Source organism: Calonectris borealis, chromosome 7 (genome assembly GCF_964195595.1).
Source record: "Calonectris borealis chromosome 7, bCalBor7.hap1.2, whole genome shotgun sequence".
NCBI classification, from domain to species: Eukaryota; Metazoa; Chordata; class Aves; order Procellariiformes; family Procellariidae; genus Calonectris; species Calonectris borealis.
Genome location: NC_134318.1, coordinates 20,596,774 through 20,610,901, shown reverse-complemented (window position 1 = coordinate 20,610,901; position 14,128 = coordinate 20,596,774). Strand labels below are relative to the sequence as shown.

General features: G+C 43.1%; 1 protein-coding gene across 8 annotated transcripts in view; it reads right to left on the bottom strand.

The window, feature by feature from the left end:
* Window positions 1–4,978: 4,978 nt before the first annotated feature.
* CAMK2G (calcium/calmodulin dependent protein kinase II gamma) overlaps window positions 4,979–14,128 on the bottom strand; it is a 122,738-nt gene continuing 113,588 nt past the window's right edge. For 6 of the 8 annotated variants that reach the window (XM_075155365.1, XM_075155367.1, XM_075155368.1 and 3 more), the window contains 4 exons: window positions 12,268–12,343; window positions 11,686–11,780; window positions 10,320–10,565; window positions 4,979–7,690 (listed from right to left, as the gene is read on the bottom strand). In XM_075155365.1, the coding sequence (XP_075011466.1) occupies window positions 10,333–10,565; window positions 11,686–11,780; window positions 12,268–12,343 (404 nt within the window). In that variant the 3' untranslated portion in view covers window positions 4,979–7,690; window positions 10,320–10,332. The remainder of the gene's footprint in view (window positions 7,691–10,319; window positions 10,566–11,685; window positions 11,781–12,267; window positions 12,344–14,128) is intronic. The other 2 variants (XM_075155366.1, XM_075155370.1) reach the window with 2 other exon arrangements.

Here is a 14,128-nt window from a genome sequence, read left to right as displayed (position 1 = left end):
AACACCACACAGGATGTAAATTTGCTGTACAGGGATCTGTTCCTCTATTGAAAAGTTGGAAAAGCTTGAAACTCACTGCTTTCAGACACATTTATACAGGGCTTTTCATCTTCAGCTAATTGGTTTGTACCTGAAGCACTGACCGTGCTTTTGTAAGCCCGTTAAGCCTGAGTTAGCAGGTGAATCAAATAACAGAAGTAAAGCAGACAAACCGATCAGCAATCATATCTCAGTGCAGTTCAAAAGCCCGTTCTGCACCTGGCCGACAGCCCCCCCACCTCGGCAGTGGCTGACGAGGCAGCTGCTCCCACCACCACGCCGAGGCCATGGTCCCATCGCACTGGACCGCGCTGCCGAAATACCCAGCAGCACATATTTGAACACGTGATTGCATTTCTGTTGAATTAACCCAAACACGTACCACAGTGCTTACATCAGATTAAACACCGTCCCCCCACCTGCAGCCATCCCGAGGCCAGCGTGGCAGCAGCAGGTGACACCCGATCCACCACAGACCTCGCACTTTCCAAAACAGCTGAGCAAATTGAGCCAAGGAGGGAATCTGCAGCAGTTCAGCAGTGTCATGTGCTTGTCGCATTTATGATCCAGTACTACATTCTGTCAAACTGGATTTACCGTTTCAAACCACAGTTTGATATTCTGGTATAAAACCAAGTTTTTTGGTAGTTCTCCTCTCTCCCCCAGTCCAACCCCCAATCTCAGTTGCACTGAGGGAGGGGAATCATTGACAGGAGTGTACGTTGCACACTATAGTACGCTATACAGGTGCAATAATATTGGCTTAAAATTCCGTTTAAATCTGCAGTGGAAGAAACCATCCCAAAAATATGCCCCATCTCTCCAAACTCCTCCTCCCTTCTCAAACCAGAATTCGCCTGCCTTCCTCTTTGTTTCACCACATCACAACTCTCAATCCCTCTGTCGTGTCTTTCTAGCTACCTCGTATGTAGGTTCCTCTACTCACTCGCAAGACACCTTTAAATTCATTTTGAAGCTCTGCTCTCTTCCCCACACCAGCCTCCTCACACTCCAAACCACTCTGAGGGCTTGGCTTTATTACTCCCTTTCCATCTTCCAGGCTATCATATTGCTCTGTGCCGATCTCGCTTAGCACGTGCTATCCCTGCCAACATTGCATTTCTCTGGAGCAACTTCTCCTTCTGAAGGTCACATAGAAACAAACAATCAATCAATCCTTCTCTGGATATTCAGTAAAAAAAAATTAGTTATAATGAATATTTATATTTGCCCACTTCTATTGAAGTTTTAATGGGTCAGGAAGCTGGTTTCTTTCAAAAGGGAAGGTCAAAGTATAATGCTGCATGAAAGATTAAACGTGTTACTGTTTATGTAGTAACTTAATGAAGTATTTCTAATAGGTATGGAAGATTTTTACTGATATCGTAACGGATTAGAAGGTGTTCAAACTTGCTGACTTTTGAGATTTAAAATAATTTCAGCATTAATAGTATTTTGGAATGAACAAGGCTGAAATCTGTTTACAATTCTTAAAAATATTTAAGACAATCTATGTCAAAGTTTGGGCCTTTTTTGTACAAGAAAAATATGATAAATCCAAAGCAATGAATTTCAAGTGACACGAGTAGCACATGCCCTTCTTGTATAAGTACTTTTTTCAGTTTATTTTGAACTTCTAAACATGTAGTAACAGACAAACAAATAAATAATTGCTTTCTGGAACAGGAACAACCATACAGCAGTAGCACTGCTATAACTACTGATATAACCTATAGGATGTTCCAATGTAAACAAGGCCTCTGAAGCACAGCCCTGATGCCATTTTTGCAGGCTATCCTCTGTTGGTATGAACACTACACTCTTCCACAGAAACATGAAGGAGAAATAAATCAGATGAAACAGTATTTCATCCCAACAAGAACTGGCCAAATCCCAACTCTGCCAATATGCAGTCATAGGATGCATCAACAAAAAAGTTTTCTGTGAATAAATGTCATCCTGCCCATCCATTCGTGGATAATTATGGTAAAATTATGTAAATTGTCACAAATTAGGGACAACCACCTTTCCCTCTCCCCCCATCCACCTGTGCTTTAGAGGACCCCACTGCAGCATAAGGAACTTTCAGACTGAGATTTTATTGACTTAATTATTTGCATCCTTTCACTATGGCCAGGTTGTCTTAAAAACCACGAGCATATGCATTTTTGTTTTCTAATACTTGTTAAGTATAGAAGAAATTGCTTGCTTAAAATTCTCCATAATGCTACACACCGACTGGTAAATTTCTACTCCTTACTGGCAGGCAGGCAGGGCATTCATGCAGGTGAGGAGTTCTCAGGCACTAAGGATCTCAAGGGAAAAATTCATAACCCTCCACTCAAGCCACTTTAAGTGCCCCCAAAGCCACCTTTCCCAACTCTAAAATAAATTTACACCAAACCCAAATAAACAAGCATTCCAGGTGCATTAGTCTGCAGTCCCAAACCTTTCAAACTCTCAGGGAAAAAAAAATGCCATCTGTAGCAGCAATACCACCCAGCTGCTCTGCATCCCTGTTCATCAGTCTCTTCCAGCGGTTTCTACCGAGGTCAGCCTCATTATCTGCACGGACAAATGGGAAAGCTGAACCACAGAGCACTCAAGTGGCTTGTCTGCAGTTACCCCACAGAGTCACAGCCAAACCAAAAACAGATCGCAAATCTCCTGATTGGTAGTCAAACGCTCTGTCCATTTGTCTACATTATCATAGTAAGTAAGTACATAAGTAAAAGGTAACAGTTTTCATAATAAAATGGAAAGGATATCGACGCTTGAGGTCTAATTCTGCTCGTGCTTCTCCCCACTTCTCATACATACTACGGCATAAAAGCATCCTGCCAGACTTTGTGCCGCTAGCCCAGCAAGTGAGAGCAGACCAATCCTACTTCGAAGGGAAATCTGATTTGGGCACAAATAAAAGCTACCATCAATCATAGGTCTCCCACAGAGTAATCAACCTATGTGTACAAGCATGCATGTGCATATATTGGGAGAGAGGGAGGGATCTTAGAAAACCATGCTCAAACACTTCTCTTAGGTAGGAAGATGGCAAAATGCCATCCAACATGATGAGCAGATTTTAACCAGACATGGCATACTAGAAAACAAGTTTCTGAGAATATCTCTGCTTGATAGCTCAATACTGGAGCTATCACACTGCACATAAGTACCATTCCCAATCCCTGCTGTCAGCTATAACGTAAGAAAACATAAGACAGGAACCCTTTCTGGAGCAGATTCTATCCCATTGGTACATTTTTTCAGTGTCCAAGACTGACCAATAGAACACTTGCAAGTGGTAAAAACACATAGAGTACAGCTTAAATGCTACACCATCACCTTTTTAAAATGTACTTAAATCACTCACATATACAGGAACCCTCTGAAAAGTCCCATATATACACTACATAAATATTCTTGCCATAAGCATTAGTCTGACTATCGTGCTTTCAGTAAGTGTTTAAATGACTCTTGTCCTGATTAAAAGAGCTACTAAGAACATGGGAAATCATCACTAACTTCATGGGCATATTGGATCACACTGCAACATTTCTTCAAGATACGATTAGCTGCTTCAGGGGAGACCTCACCTGATGAGCGATGCTGCCTTGGATTTCAGAAATGATAGCAGAACCTCTGTTTGGTACCGTAATAGCAGGAGCTATCTCTCCTGGCCACGAACAGCTTGCCTGCAGTCCCAGTGAAGTGGGCTGTAAAACTCTTACCTTCTCCCTTTAAACACTAAGGACAATTTTCCTCCTGTTTCATCAGGCAGCAAAAGCAATCATCTCCTTAAGCAGCAGCGACTGACACCTATTTACTAGGTAATTGCTGCAGTTAAAGGGGATTAAACACACTGAACTCGCTTTCGGTGATAAGGCAACGCCACCCCCTCCCACCTGCAGCACTTCCCATGCACCTGAGAAGAGCTCCGAGGGGGGGAGGCCAGCCAAGCCCCCAAACCGGGGGCACAAAGGCTCGCTAGCCCCGCAGGCCTCGCTGCAGCCAGTGCCAACGCCAGATGTGTGCCGCCAGCGCAACCACAGCCGCAGCTGTGCCAGGGCCGCCCCACGCTCAGCTGCCACAGGGCCACCGCTGGCAGGAGAGGCAGAAGGGCAGCCAAGCACCTCTGTCCCACCGACAGCCGCGCTCCCGGCCCGGCTGGGAAGGGGTCTCCGCAGAGGGCCAGAGCCCCTCGCTGCGGGCTCCCCGCTGAGCAGCGTGCCCCTGGGAGAGCAGCATGAACACTGCAAGGTGGGAAATACAACAGAAATGCCACAGCAGCGAAGGCCTGCGTGGAACAAAGCCTACCCGAGGCAGCATAAATGAAATGCTAATAACAAGAGGCAGTACAGAAACAAGACAGGCTAAATCCAACTAACTTCTGTTGGGAAATCATGCTTACGCTGCTAGACCAGGCAAACTTGTACAGGTGAGTGGTTGCCCTGTGCCTCCGCAGGAGCATCCCATCTAGGACACAAAACACGCTAGCTCACAAGGAGCTGCCAGCCAGCTTGAGTTCAGCGTGTTTACATCAGGCAAACCTAATGGCAAGTCGGCTTCTCCCACAAAGATTTTGAAATATTGGTGAGGAAAACAAAGACCAAGAAAGAAGGTAATGGCACAGGCTTGCCAAGGGTTAAGGCCATCAGGAACAGAAGCAACATTTCCTATTATCCCATGGTCTGTCAGGGAAATGCCATAAAGTTCACTTTAACAGGCTCTGTTGTCCCTTTGTTTTTATTAACGCTAGTATTTTTTCGTTTTAGGTATGGTACCTACCACTCACCTTTTTTCCTTTTTAAACATAACATTTTCAAATCACATGATTTACTGACACACACACACACAAAAAGCTTTGCAGATCGATTCTTATCCCAGAAGTGCCAATTCCACATTGTCCCCTGGTTTAAGAGAAAAACGTGACGCTCAAAACTTTACACCGTTTAAATGTTATTTTATTAAATATCTTCAGTTCAAGGTTTCATTGTAACAAAGCTATGAAGGTTCTACCAACATTCAGACCAAACAAACAAACACTAGCTAACTTTAATTATTTCTATATCATGCAAAAATTCTGCATCAAATGCCTTCCATTTCCTGTTTAAAATGTGATATTTATAATATATATTATATAGATGCTTATATTAGCCCCATAAGAGAACATTAAGAATGCTAAAGGTGTACAGCTGTGTTTGATAATGGCCATACCAAGCTAAGGTTCTCATTAACTTAAAAGGAAACAAAACAAACAAAAAAACCCAAAACAGAGTTTGTCTCCAAGACTGTGCAAAAACAAAAAAACCAAAGGTTCTGTTCTTTTTAAATTTTCTCTGAAAGATGCAGATACTTAATACAGAGGGTTTTCTTTTTAATTATTAATAATCATCAGGTAAAGAGACAAGGAAGATCAGACCTAAAGAAGGCATGCATAATGTTTTGTATTTATCTTTTTTAAATGGCATAATTGTAATCTCCTGTTTGCTCTCACTTTGTGGCTTTAAAAAAAAAATCTGAATAAAATACCAAGGCTTTTCACTTTTCCACTTCACTCACTGGCTTAGCGCTGTCCTAAAAATGTTTCAAAATAATAAAATCTAGTGTTTGCCCCCCATGGGTTCAATCCCCACTCCTCCCTGAGATGGTGGAGGGAGGAAGAAAAGCGTATTTGCTCAGACAAACCTGGGAAGTGTGGATGGTCTTTTCCTTCATCAGGGTTAGCTGATCTAATCCTGGTGTGGGATAGCACCTTGCTAACAAAGGGAGCAGAGCGCTATCTGTTGCGAAGCAACAGCTCCACTTTGTGCAACAGCTTTTATTTTCCGCATTCTGTTAAATAAGGATTAAAATTCCAAATTGGCTTTCTTCTCTTCCGTAGTCTGTAAGAAGGTTGCCTCACACTTAGTATGCTGTCAATGCAATCACTTTAACTCCCTCGAAAGATCTGAAAAATGATTAGGGGTAGACAGAAATTCAGGTAAAAGCCCATCCCAACTTCTGCAAGTGATGCCTTCCCTTGGTCAAGAAAAATCCTATCGGGTCTGCCTGAAAGGCCATCTTCTTCTTGGGGCTAGGCTCCCGCCTTGGTAAGGTCAACAAAACACTTCCACATTCCCCACCCAATGAATAAAGGAAATGGACTCCTTTGGCAGCAAAGAAAAGAAAGGAAGATGAATTGGCCCGAAGGACAAACATCAGATTACATGTGCTAATTCCCTTTCCCCTCTGCTTCTTGAGGTATCCTCTAACACCCAGAGGCAACACAGGGAGGTGGCCTGGAGTCCTTCGGCTATGGTTTTTGAGGTTCTGATCTGGTAGTTTTCTGTGTTACAACATCACTGTAAAAAATAGAAAAATTACCCAAATAAACACTAGGAAACATGACACTTACAAACATCAGATGGGTTAGTGGTGGGGAGAAGCACCTGGCTGGGGCTGCTGGCTCCCACTGCTATTTTACTCGGAGACCAAACAAATCAAACAGGAGGCCAGGTAACCCCTTTAATTCTATGGGTGCATATATTTCAGTATAAAAAACACACGCTATTTATGCCTCATATAGGAGTGTATGTGCAAGTCTTCATGAAGAACATAACACTAAGTTTTTTGTCTGGTTCCTAAGGAACACGTGTTCTGCAGCACTGTGGATCCCAACTATGCTACTAGAAAGGAAAAAAAAAATAGAAAATCCCATACATGTACCCTCTTCCTCTCAAATCTCTGCTCTTAATGCAATGCTTTTTTTGTTTTGTTTTGTTAAATTAAATAATCTGGCTTCAAACCTCCATGTTTGGCCAGGTAGTGGCTGTTTCTAAAACCAGTATCTCTGAAGAGCAAGCTTCTATTTAAGTTATATTCACTGAAACCCATTTTTTTAATCCCTACTTCCATCTTTAGTTTTAAGTCAACATCCCATTTTGGTTTTTTTTCTTTTTAAAAAAAAAAAAGTCTGTTTTGGGATCCAGCAGCCGAGCAACCAGCTTTCCATAGCGTTCTTGCTGTGCAGAAATCAAAGAAACTCAGGCTGAAGTCAGTCTGCCAGGCAACAGGAAGAGAAGCGCCTCCTCTCTCTTGAACCCCAGTCTTCACACTGGCTCCTCTGGGGTCTCCCCGCCACCTCTCACCGATTGAAGTCGCAGCACAGCCTGAATGCGATGTTAGCTTCCACCATGGCTTTGCGGAGCACAGTTCAGCCATCCGCTGCTCAAGCCGCCTCCTTTTTTTGCTCTCCCTCTCTCTTTCTCTCTCCTTCACTTTTGCTTTCCCCCTCACTTCATTTCTGAAAGATGTTCCAGCTGCTGCCATTTTCTTAGCCCTGGGGGAGGGGGCACGTTGGATAATCTGTCATTTATTTAGCATTACTCCTGTTTTTTATTATTTTATACAAACAACATGTCTTTTTTTTCTTTAGATTTAAAAACACCTTCGTACAGCAGAAACAGACACGATGGATCCATGGAAAACAACAGAAAGGCAGCGCCCGGAGCATCAGATGCATGCAGGGTTTCGTGCATTTGGCTGCTGCCTGTTTGTAATTTGTATTTTTTTTTTTAACGTCAAAACAGACATGACCGTTGCTGTCACTCAGGCACTCCAGAGCTGCTTGCTAAGAAGATATTGCCCTCCAGCTGAGTATCTCCACAAGTTGCTGCAGTCAGGAAGAGGTAGTGTCCACCCAGAAAGGAGAGGGGAGAACAGGATGGAAGATGGAAGGAAATAAAGCCAAACATTAGCTGTACACAATTAATAAAACACGTTTTCTACAGGCTAATTATTTGGTGCAGGCAGAAAACCTTCCTAATGCAACACAGACTGGAGCTTGTGAGGAGAGCCCTGAAAACAAGGGGCACACACTTTCCCTTCCAGGTGGCTGAGTGTGCCAATAAAAATGAACTACTTGCTAAAATGAATTGCTTGCTTGATTGGAGCAGACCCGGGCCCACTATCTAATAGTGACATGTCCCAGAAGCTGAGGAAGTTTCCCAAGGGGTGATCAAAGGCTCTGGTCCTAAGGAACAGTTTCTGCCTCACTTCCCATTGGCTTTTGCCCTCAACTGAAAGACCTGGTTTTGGTTTTTTGTTTTGTGGGGTTTGGTTTTGTTTTGTGGTGGTGTTGGGTTTCTTTTTTAAGTCTCCAGTAATTTTGTCTCTGAATGTTCTTAATATTTAAACAAATGTATGAGCTTCTCCACAGTTTTGCAAAGTTGTAGGCCTAGTGACTGCTTTTAGCAAAGGCTTCTCCTGGCTAATCTTCCTGTGTCAAATTACTGGATTTATTTTGATTAGTTTTAAGTTTGGGTTTTTTTCGTGTTTGTTTAGCATTGTCTGGCCATGAAAGTGCAGCCAAAATCTTATTTCTACCATTTCTTAGTTTGCAAATCTTTGTCACAAACTCTCTTATTAGTCTTCTCCCTTCTTGGTTCCTTACACGGAAGTCCTCTGATTAACCTCAAGCTTCTTTTACAGCTGCAGTTTCCTTTTAAGATGACTTACCCAAAACTGAACTCTGCCTTCCAGGTGAGAACAAACCACTGATTTCTATTTAAGCGTTCTTATTCACCTCATTCCTTCTTCATCCTTACCCTTCACTGCACATGGGCCAACACTGCTCCAAAATGATTCAAGTGTTCAGATGGGGGCTGCCCACATTGACCCCACTCGTAACTGCATGTGATTACACCTCCTTCAGAACCCAGAAATGCATGCAAATATTTCAACTTCAATTTAGTTTGTAGGTTGTTTAAAATATTGCTTTAACCAACGTTTTGTGGTTTGGAAATGGCTTCTGCTCTGCCATTTTCAAAAACCCTCCAGCACATACTTTTGGACGAGGTGCAACATTTCAGCAGCCAAGTCAAGGAAACATACCTCTTCTGCAGTAGCTAAGACTCTCCATTCCTAAGCTTCCTCAGAACTCCTAGGCATAGCCACTGAGCCATACCGACCTTTAATTTAATAATTTCTTCTGCATCTTTTTTGGACTAAATGCAGGACAGAAGTCTCCCTCAACATCTCTGTGATGAAAACTGATGCAAGTTAGTTACTTTTTGTTTCCCTGCAAAGGCTTTATCCTTCTCACTGCCTTACTCCCTGGAAATTCAGCTGATTGTCCAGCTCTCTTGAAAGCTTCCCTGCTTCCGGTGCCCCCAACTGGCTTTTGCTTTTCAAATTCCATCTGTGACCTGTGCCGTTTGCTTGTGATAGTTCACATTCCTTTCCATTGCTTTCAGTAGGGTTGAATCCCTCACTACACCTAAGAATAAAAACTGCTCTTGGCTTAGTCCCAAGTAGTACACAAGGCTGGGACTCAATTGGTAACTATACTTCAGTGGTTCATCTTCAAATGACCACACTAAAAAAAAGCTTGTCTCCCAGGTGTAGATTTTTTTTTTGTATTTGCTCTTAAATAGAAAATCTTTAGCAAAAAGGTCCTAAGATTAGGAAACTTAGATCTTTAAGATGAATGTGACATATACTTCAGCATAAAACAAAAGGAGGCAGAAAGACTTTGTACATCTAACTAAAAGAAACCAGTAAGGCAATAAACAAGAATGCCTAAATGCTGCAGAAGCAAACGGATCTGCTGTCCTTCAGAGGCAAGCAACAATCGTTTCTTCATGTCAAATTTTATAATCAAAGTTTCTTCCAATGCTGAATTGTGGCAAGCTAATTGGGGGATATTTTAAATCCTCTGATATTATTATTTGTTTAGATATTTTTTTCCGAGTTTTCTCAACATTGTACACTAAATAGCTTCTGCTAATGAGAAAATCGGTAGTAAAATTGATATGAATAAATCTTTACCCTTATGGCATAGAAATTGTTATGTATAGATTTTACAATATCCTCTCTAGAATATGACATGCTTATCAAAAGAGTTCTCTGAAATCACCAGCATGTAAAGGTAGATCCCTGATAGCTGGGATGCAGCAAACCTGTGGACAGCATGAGATGCTCTTCCTCTCTGCTCTGGATTAGCACTCTGTCCGAGCACAGAGCTGAGTACCTGGGAGGGAGCACTGCTGCTACAAGGGTAGCTCTGCTCAGCAACAACCGTCCGCACACGACTCCAGTTTGTCAGGAGTGGCAGATAATCCTACTGAGTCCAGAGGACAGGGCTTAGAGAAAGGAACACCAACTGATCAGCGGAAGCTTTTAGCCTACAAACAACTAAAAATGGTTCTCTCACAGCCAGCTAAACAGCCTTGAATACTGAATTCCCACATACAGCAGCCTTAGCTGTGTGTACAATACACTCCTTCCCTGATAGTCCATACCTGTATTTGATCTTCACTGGAGAGGTGCTGCAGGAGCTCCAGAGCAGTGGTAGTGGACATTCAGCCACTTGCCATCTCGGCGGTGCCAGACGCGTGTCTCTTCAGACTGCGTGGTGCGAGGCCGGCCTTGGCCATCAATGTACTGTGTCAGGCGGATGTACGCGATGCAGGCAGCATCTTCACCAATGACATGGACATGGGGGTTCAGGATGGTGGTGTGTATTGGCTTGCTGTTCTTCGACAGTACTGGCAGAACATGCAAAACCATCAGCTTCACTTTACTACTAAGAAGGAACAGCCCCCGCATCCTCCAACCTCTTTTGTATTCTACTCACCTTCCACTGGATTCTGGGACACCATAAAAATTGCTCCTACAATTTTCCAGGCAAAATCCAAGCAATTCTTTCCCCTATCACCTGTTCTTCTCCTTAGGAACTGTGCACTTATTATTGTCTAGAATCCCCTGGCCCCTTTGCTCCCACTTCTTCTGCAAAGCATACTTGTCACTTTTTCAACATCAGTGCTGCTGCTTCTTCAGTTATAAGAAAGATCTTTTAATTACAGAACATTGTTGCAAAGGAGTCAAATAATCAGGCGATCCTTAAGCTAGGGCTGCATTAAATATGAACAAGCCTCAGAGAAGTGTAAAAATCACTCCAGAACAGGCTTTTGAGAGAGACAAAGTCTCTGCATACTTAGAGCACTAGGAATTGCCTTTACTAAGGATCTTGACCTAACACCCAAAATAAAGCAAATTGAACAGCTCAGGATTTAAATTTAAGTTATCTCATCCTGTGGAGACATCCAGAAAGGGAGGCAAATTCGCTAGTATAAATGATAGCATTTCTCCCAACTCTTTTTCCTGCCCCAGGCTGACAAGGTGACCCTTGTATCCACGTAACAGGTTCACTAGGTGTTAGAGATCTGAAACCATCCAGGGAAAATTCAAAGCGAAGGCATGACTGATTTGTGCATGACTATCTTTATGTCCGGCCGTTCAGCATGTCTACCCCAAATATACATGTTGTTTCTGTCAAAATATGCTCATTTTCTCCATTTCCATATCAGTAGGAAATCTGGTGCCTCAAACTTTTAAAGCTCCTGCAGTCCATGCTTACAAAATATTTGCACCAAGCAAACTGTATGCCTACAGTGAAGGGATCTGGGGGTTGGAATTGAAATCGTTACTGAAAAAGGCTTTTGAGAGAAAGCATGCTCGCTCTTATCAATGCATCATAACCCATGCACGATCAAGTTCTTGCTAGTTCTCATAGCCATTAAAAACATGAGCAATTTTCCTCCCAAAATGTGGCATAAAAGAAGATTAGAGAGAAGGCTGTTGGTGTTACCAAATCTACCCACTCACAGTTCTCAAAGTAAAACTTATGGAAATCCATTCCTTCAACCAGGTTCCCCAGTGCTTCAGGTTCAAATGAGGTCAAGCCAGGATCACAGATTTTTCTGCAAAGAAAAGCACCACAGGCTTACAGTCTGCATTTGAGCCCAAGGACTATTGACACAATGAAGCGCTGGTACGGCATTTGACTCACGCCCTGTGTCCGCCTAACTATTTCCCTACTCCAAGGACTAAGTTCCTGGAGGACTCAGTCCTACTGCAACAACACGGAGTTGGTGCTAGTTGGCATTTCACATAAAACAAGCCTCCAGGTTTCTGGCTTTTCTTTCTGCCCATCTCACTGCCCTCCCCCATACTTTGTTACAAAGCCAGGACATTTTCCTTTTGTCGCTCCTGTTACTGTTTGATACCTGACTTTACCTGATGTTCATTTAGAGCGCTCTACCATATCCCTACTCCTAATTGATGGAGCCTAAAACGCAAAAAACTTTTTACCATCCCTGACTGCAGGCCAACTCCTCATTCCCAGGAGCCAGAACATCACTTGCACATAAACGGATAAACAACCTGTCAGAAGACATCTGTACTTACGTATAAGCCTCAAAGTCTCCATTGTTGATGGCTTCTATCAGCTGCTCTGTTATCTTAATGATCTCTTGCTTACGCACTGTGAACAAGAAGAAAGAGCAATTTAACTGTGCATAAGACTTCAATGGGAATATGGGGCTAGTGGGTGCTTCCTACAAGCAATTTGCGGAGCACTGTTAGTCTAGATCTCATAGGATGCTGCTCCCTGCATTCTGGAGATATGCAGTAATGACAGCCATCCACATGAGAGTAGAGGGGCAGTGGTATGAAAAGGGAATGGTGATCCCGTAATGCAGGGAGAAAGGAAATAAAGATGTCATATTCCTTTTTTTTCTTCTAGAAAGGTCTAAGGCACCAGAGGTGTCTTCTGAATGACAGCCTGAGGTGCTTCTGGGGAGTCTGACCAATGAATGTCAGTGAACCTGCCAATGTGAAGCACTTGTCTGGCAACTTAAGATGTGGAAACCCTTCACGACAGCAGTCATATACAAATGGCCACCACACAGATCAAGCCAACTGGAAAAAGTCTCCCAACAACTTGCCTATCACTATCACCAATACCTCAGCTATTATGAATGCTGCAAACAAGCAACTGGGACATGTAGGGATGACTTCTGCAAGCTAGAAAGACAACCGCAGCAGGATGGATGGGTTGGATGAACAAGTCCTAGCTATATACTAGTGCGCACTCTGTTTGTCAGGCAGTTAGCTTCTGCCAATTCCTACAGCACAATTCTTTTCAACACTCTGACAGCATTGCCATTAACCCAACCCAGCACACTGGACTTAAAGATGAATGAAGACGGAGGCTAGTCGTCTACTGTTTTTTGGTCCTTCTCTGGCCAGCTCCTCTTCTCTTGGTTTCTCACAGCCGATTGCCCAGATGCTATCCCCTCTGAGGTGTTCCATCACCCATGCTGATCTTAAGACTCCTTAACACTTGCAAAGTTTGGGTCGGCTCTGTTAAATAACACAATTCTAGTTCTACGACTATATGTGCACCATGTATACGCCTAAGCCTGTATGCACACCCTCACATCTCTTCAGCCTTTCCCACACTACCCCTGTAGGTAGAATATCCTGCACATTATACAAGCATTTAGGAGGTGCATTACCTTTAATATTATCAAATAATTTACAATTTCTACTACCAGAAGTGGAATTTATCTGCCCTTAGGCATTTAAAACGTAGGTGTCTGAAATGGAACCAGTCACCTGACTGTTCCTCCTTTAGACCCTGAAGGAAGTAGGCACTTCTGGAAGTCTCACCCAAGGCATCTCGGATGCCTGTCATTAGGGGGATGGTCTTTAAATCCAACCTACCATCTTCAGATGTCCAAGTCAGCGAAGCTGAATTCCACTCTAAATGCCAGAAGATGCTAGTCTGAACTGCCCTCCCTTGTAAACTTTCATCCATGTGTGCATCTCACCCCACCATTGATAAGTGCAGCTGAAGAGCAACAAGATGATAATCTCACTGGCCTTGAAAGATGTCTGCACCCACTCTGGAAATCAGTTAAGAGAATTATACTACCCAACGTCTCAGATAGGGGACAACTGGCTCACAATAGTAAGGGAGCTGGTTTTGCCACTCAGGCTGTATACACTTCCACACATCGGAAGATGTATACAGGGAATGGATCAAAAAGACACAGTGGGCTATGTCTATTGTGAAAAACATCTTTACAAGCAAGTTGTCTGGAATTGCTTCTGCATGAAGCAGGGCTACTTGTTGGACCTCCCTCCTATGCACAGCACACACAAATGTGTGCAATGTCCAGAAGATGGAGTCCATGGGAAAGGCTCTATTTGGGATGAGTGGGGAAATCTGCAGACCACAGCCATCATGTGCTGACTCATCCCA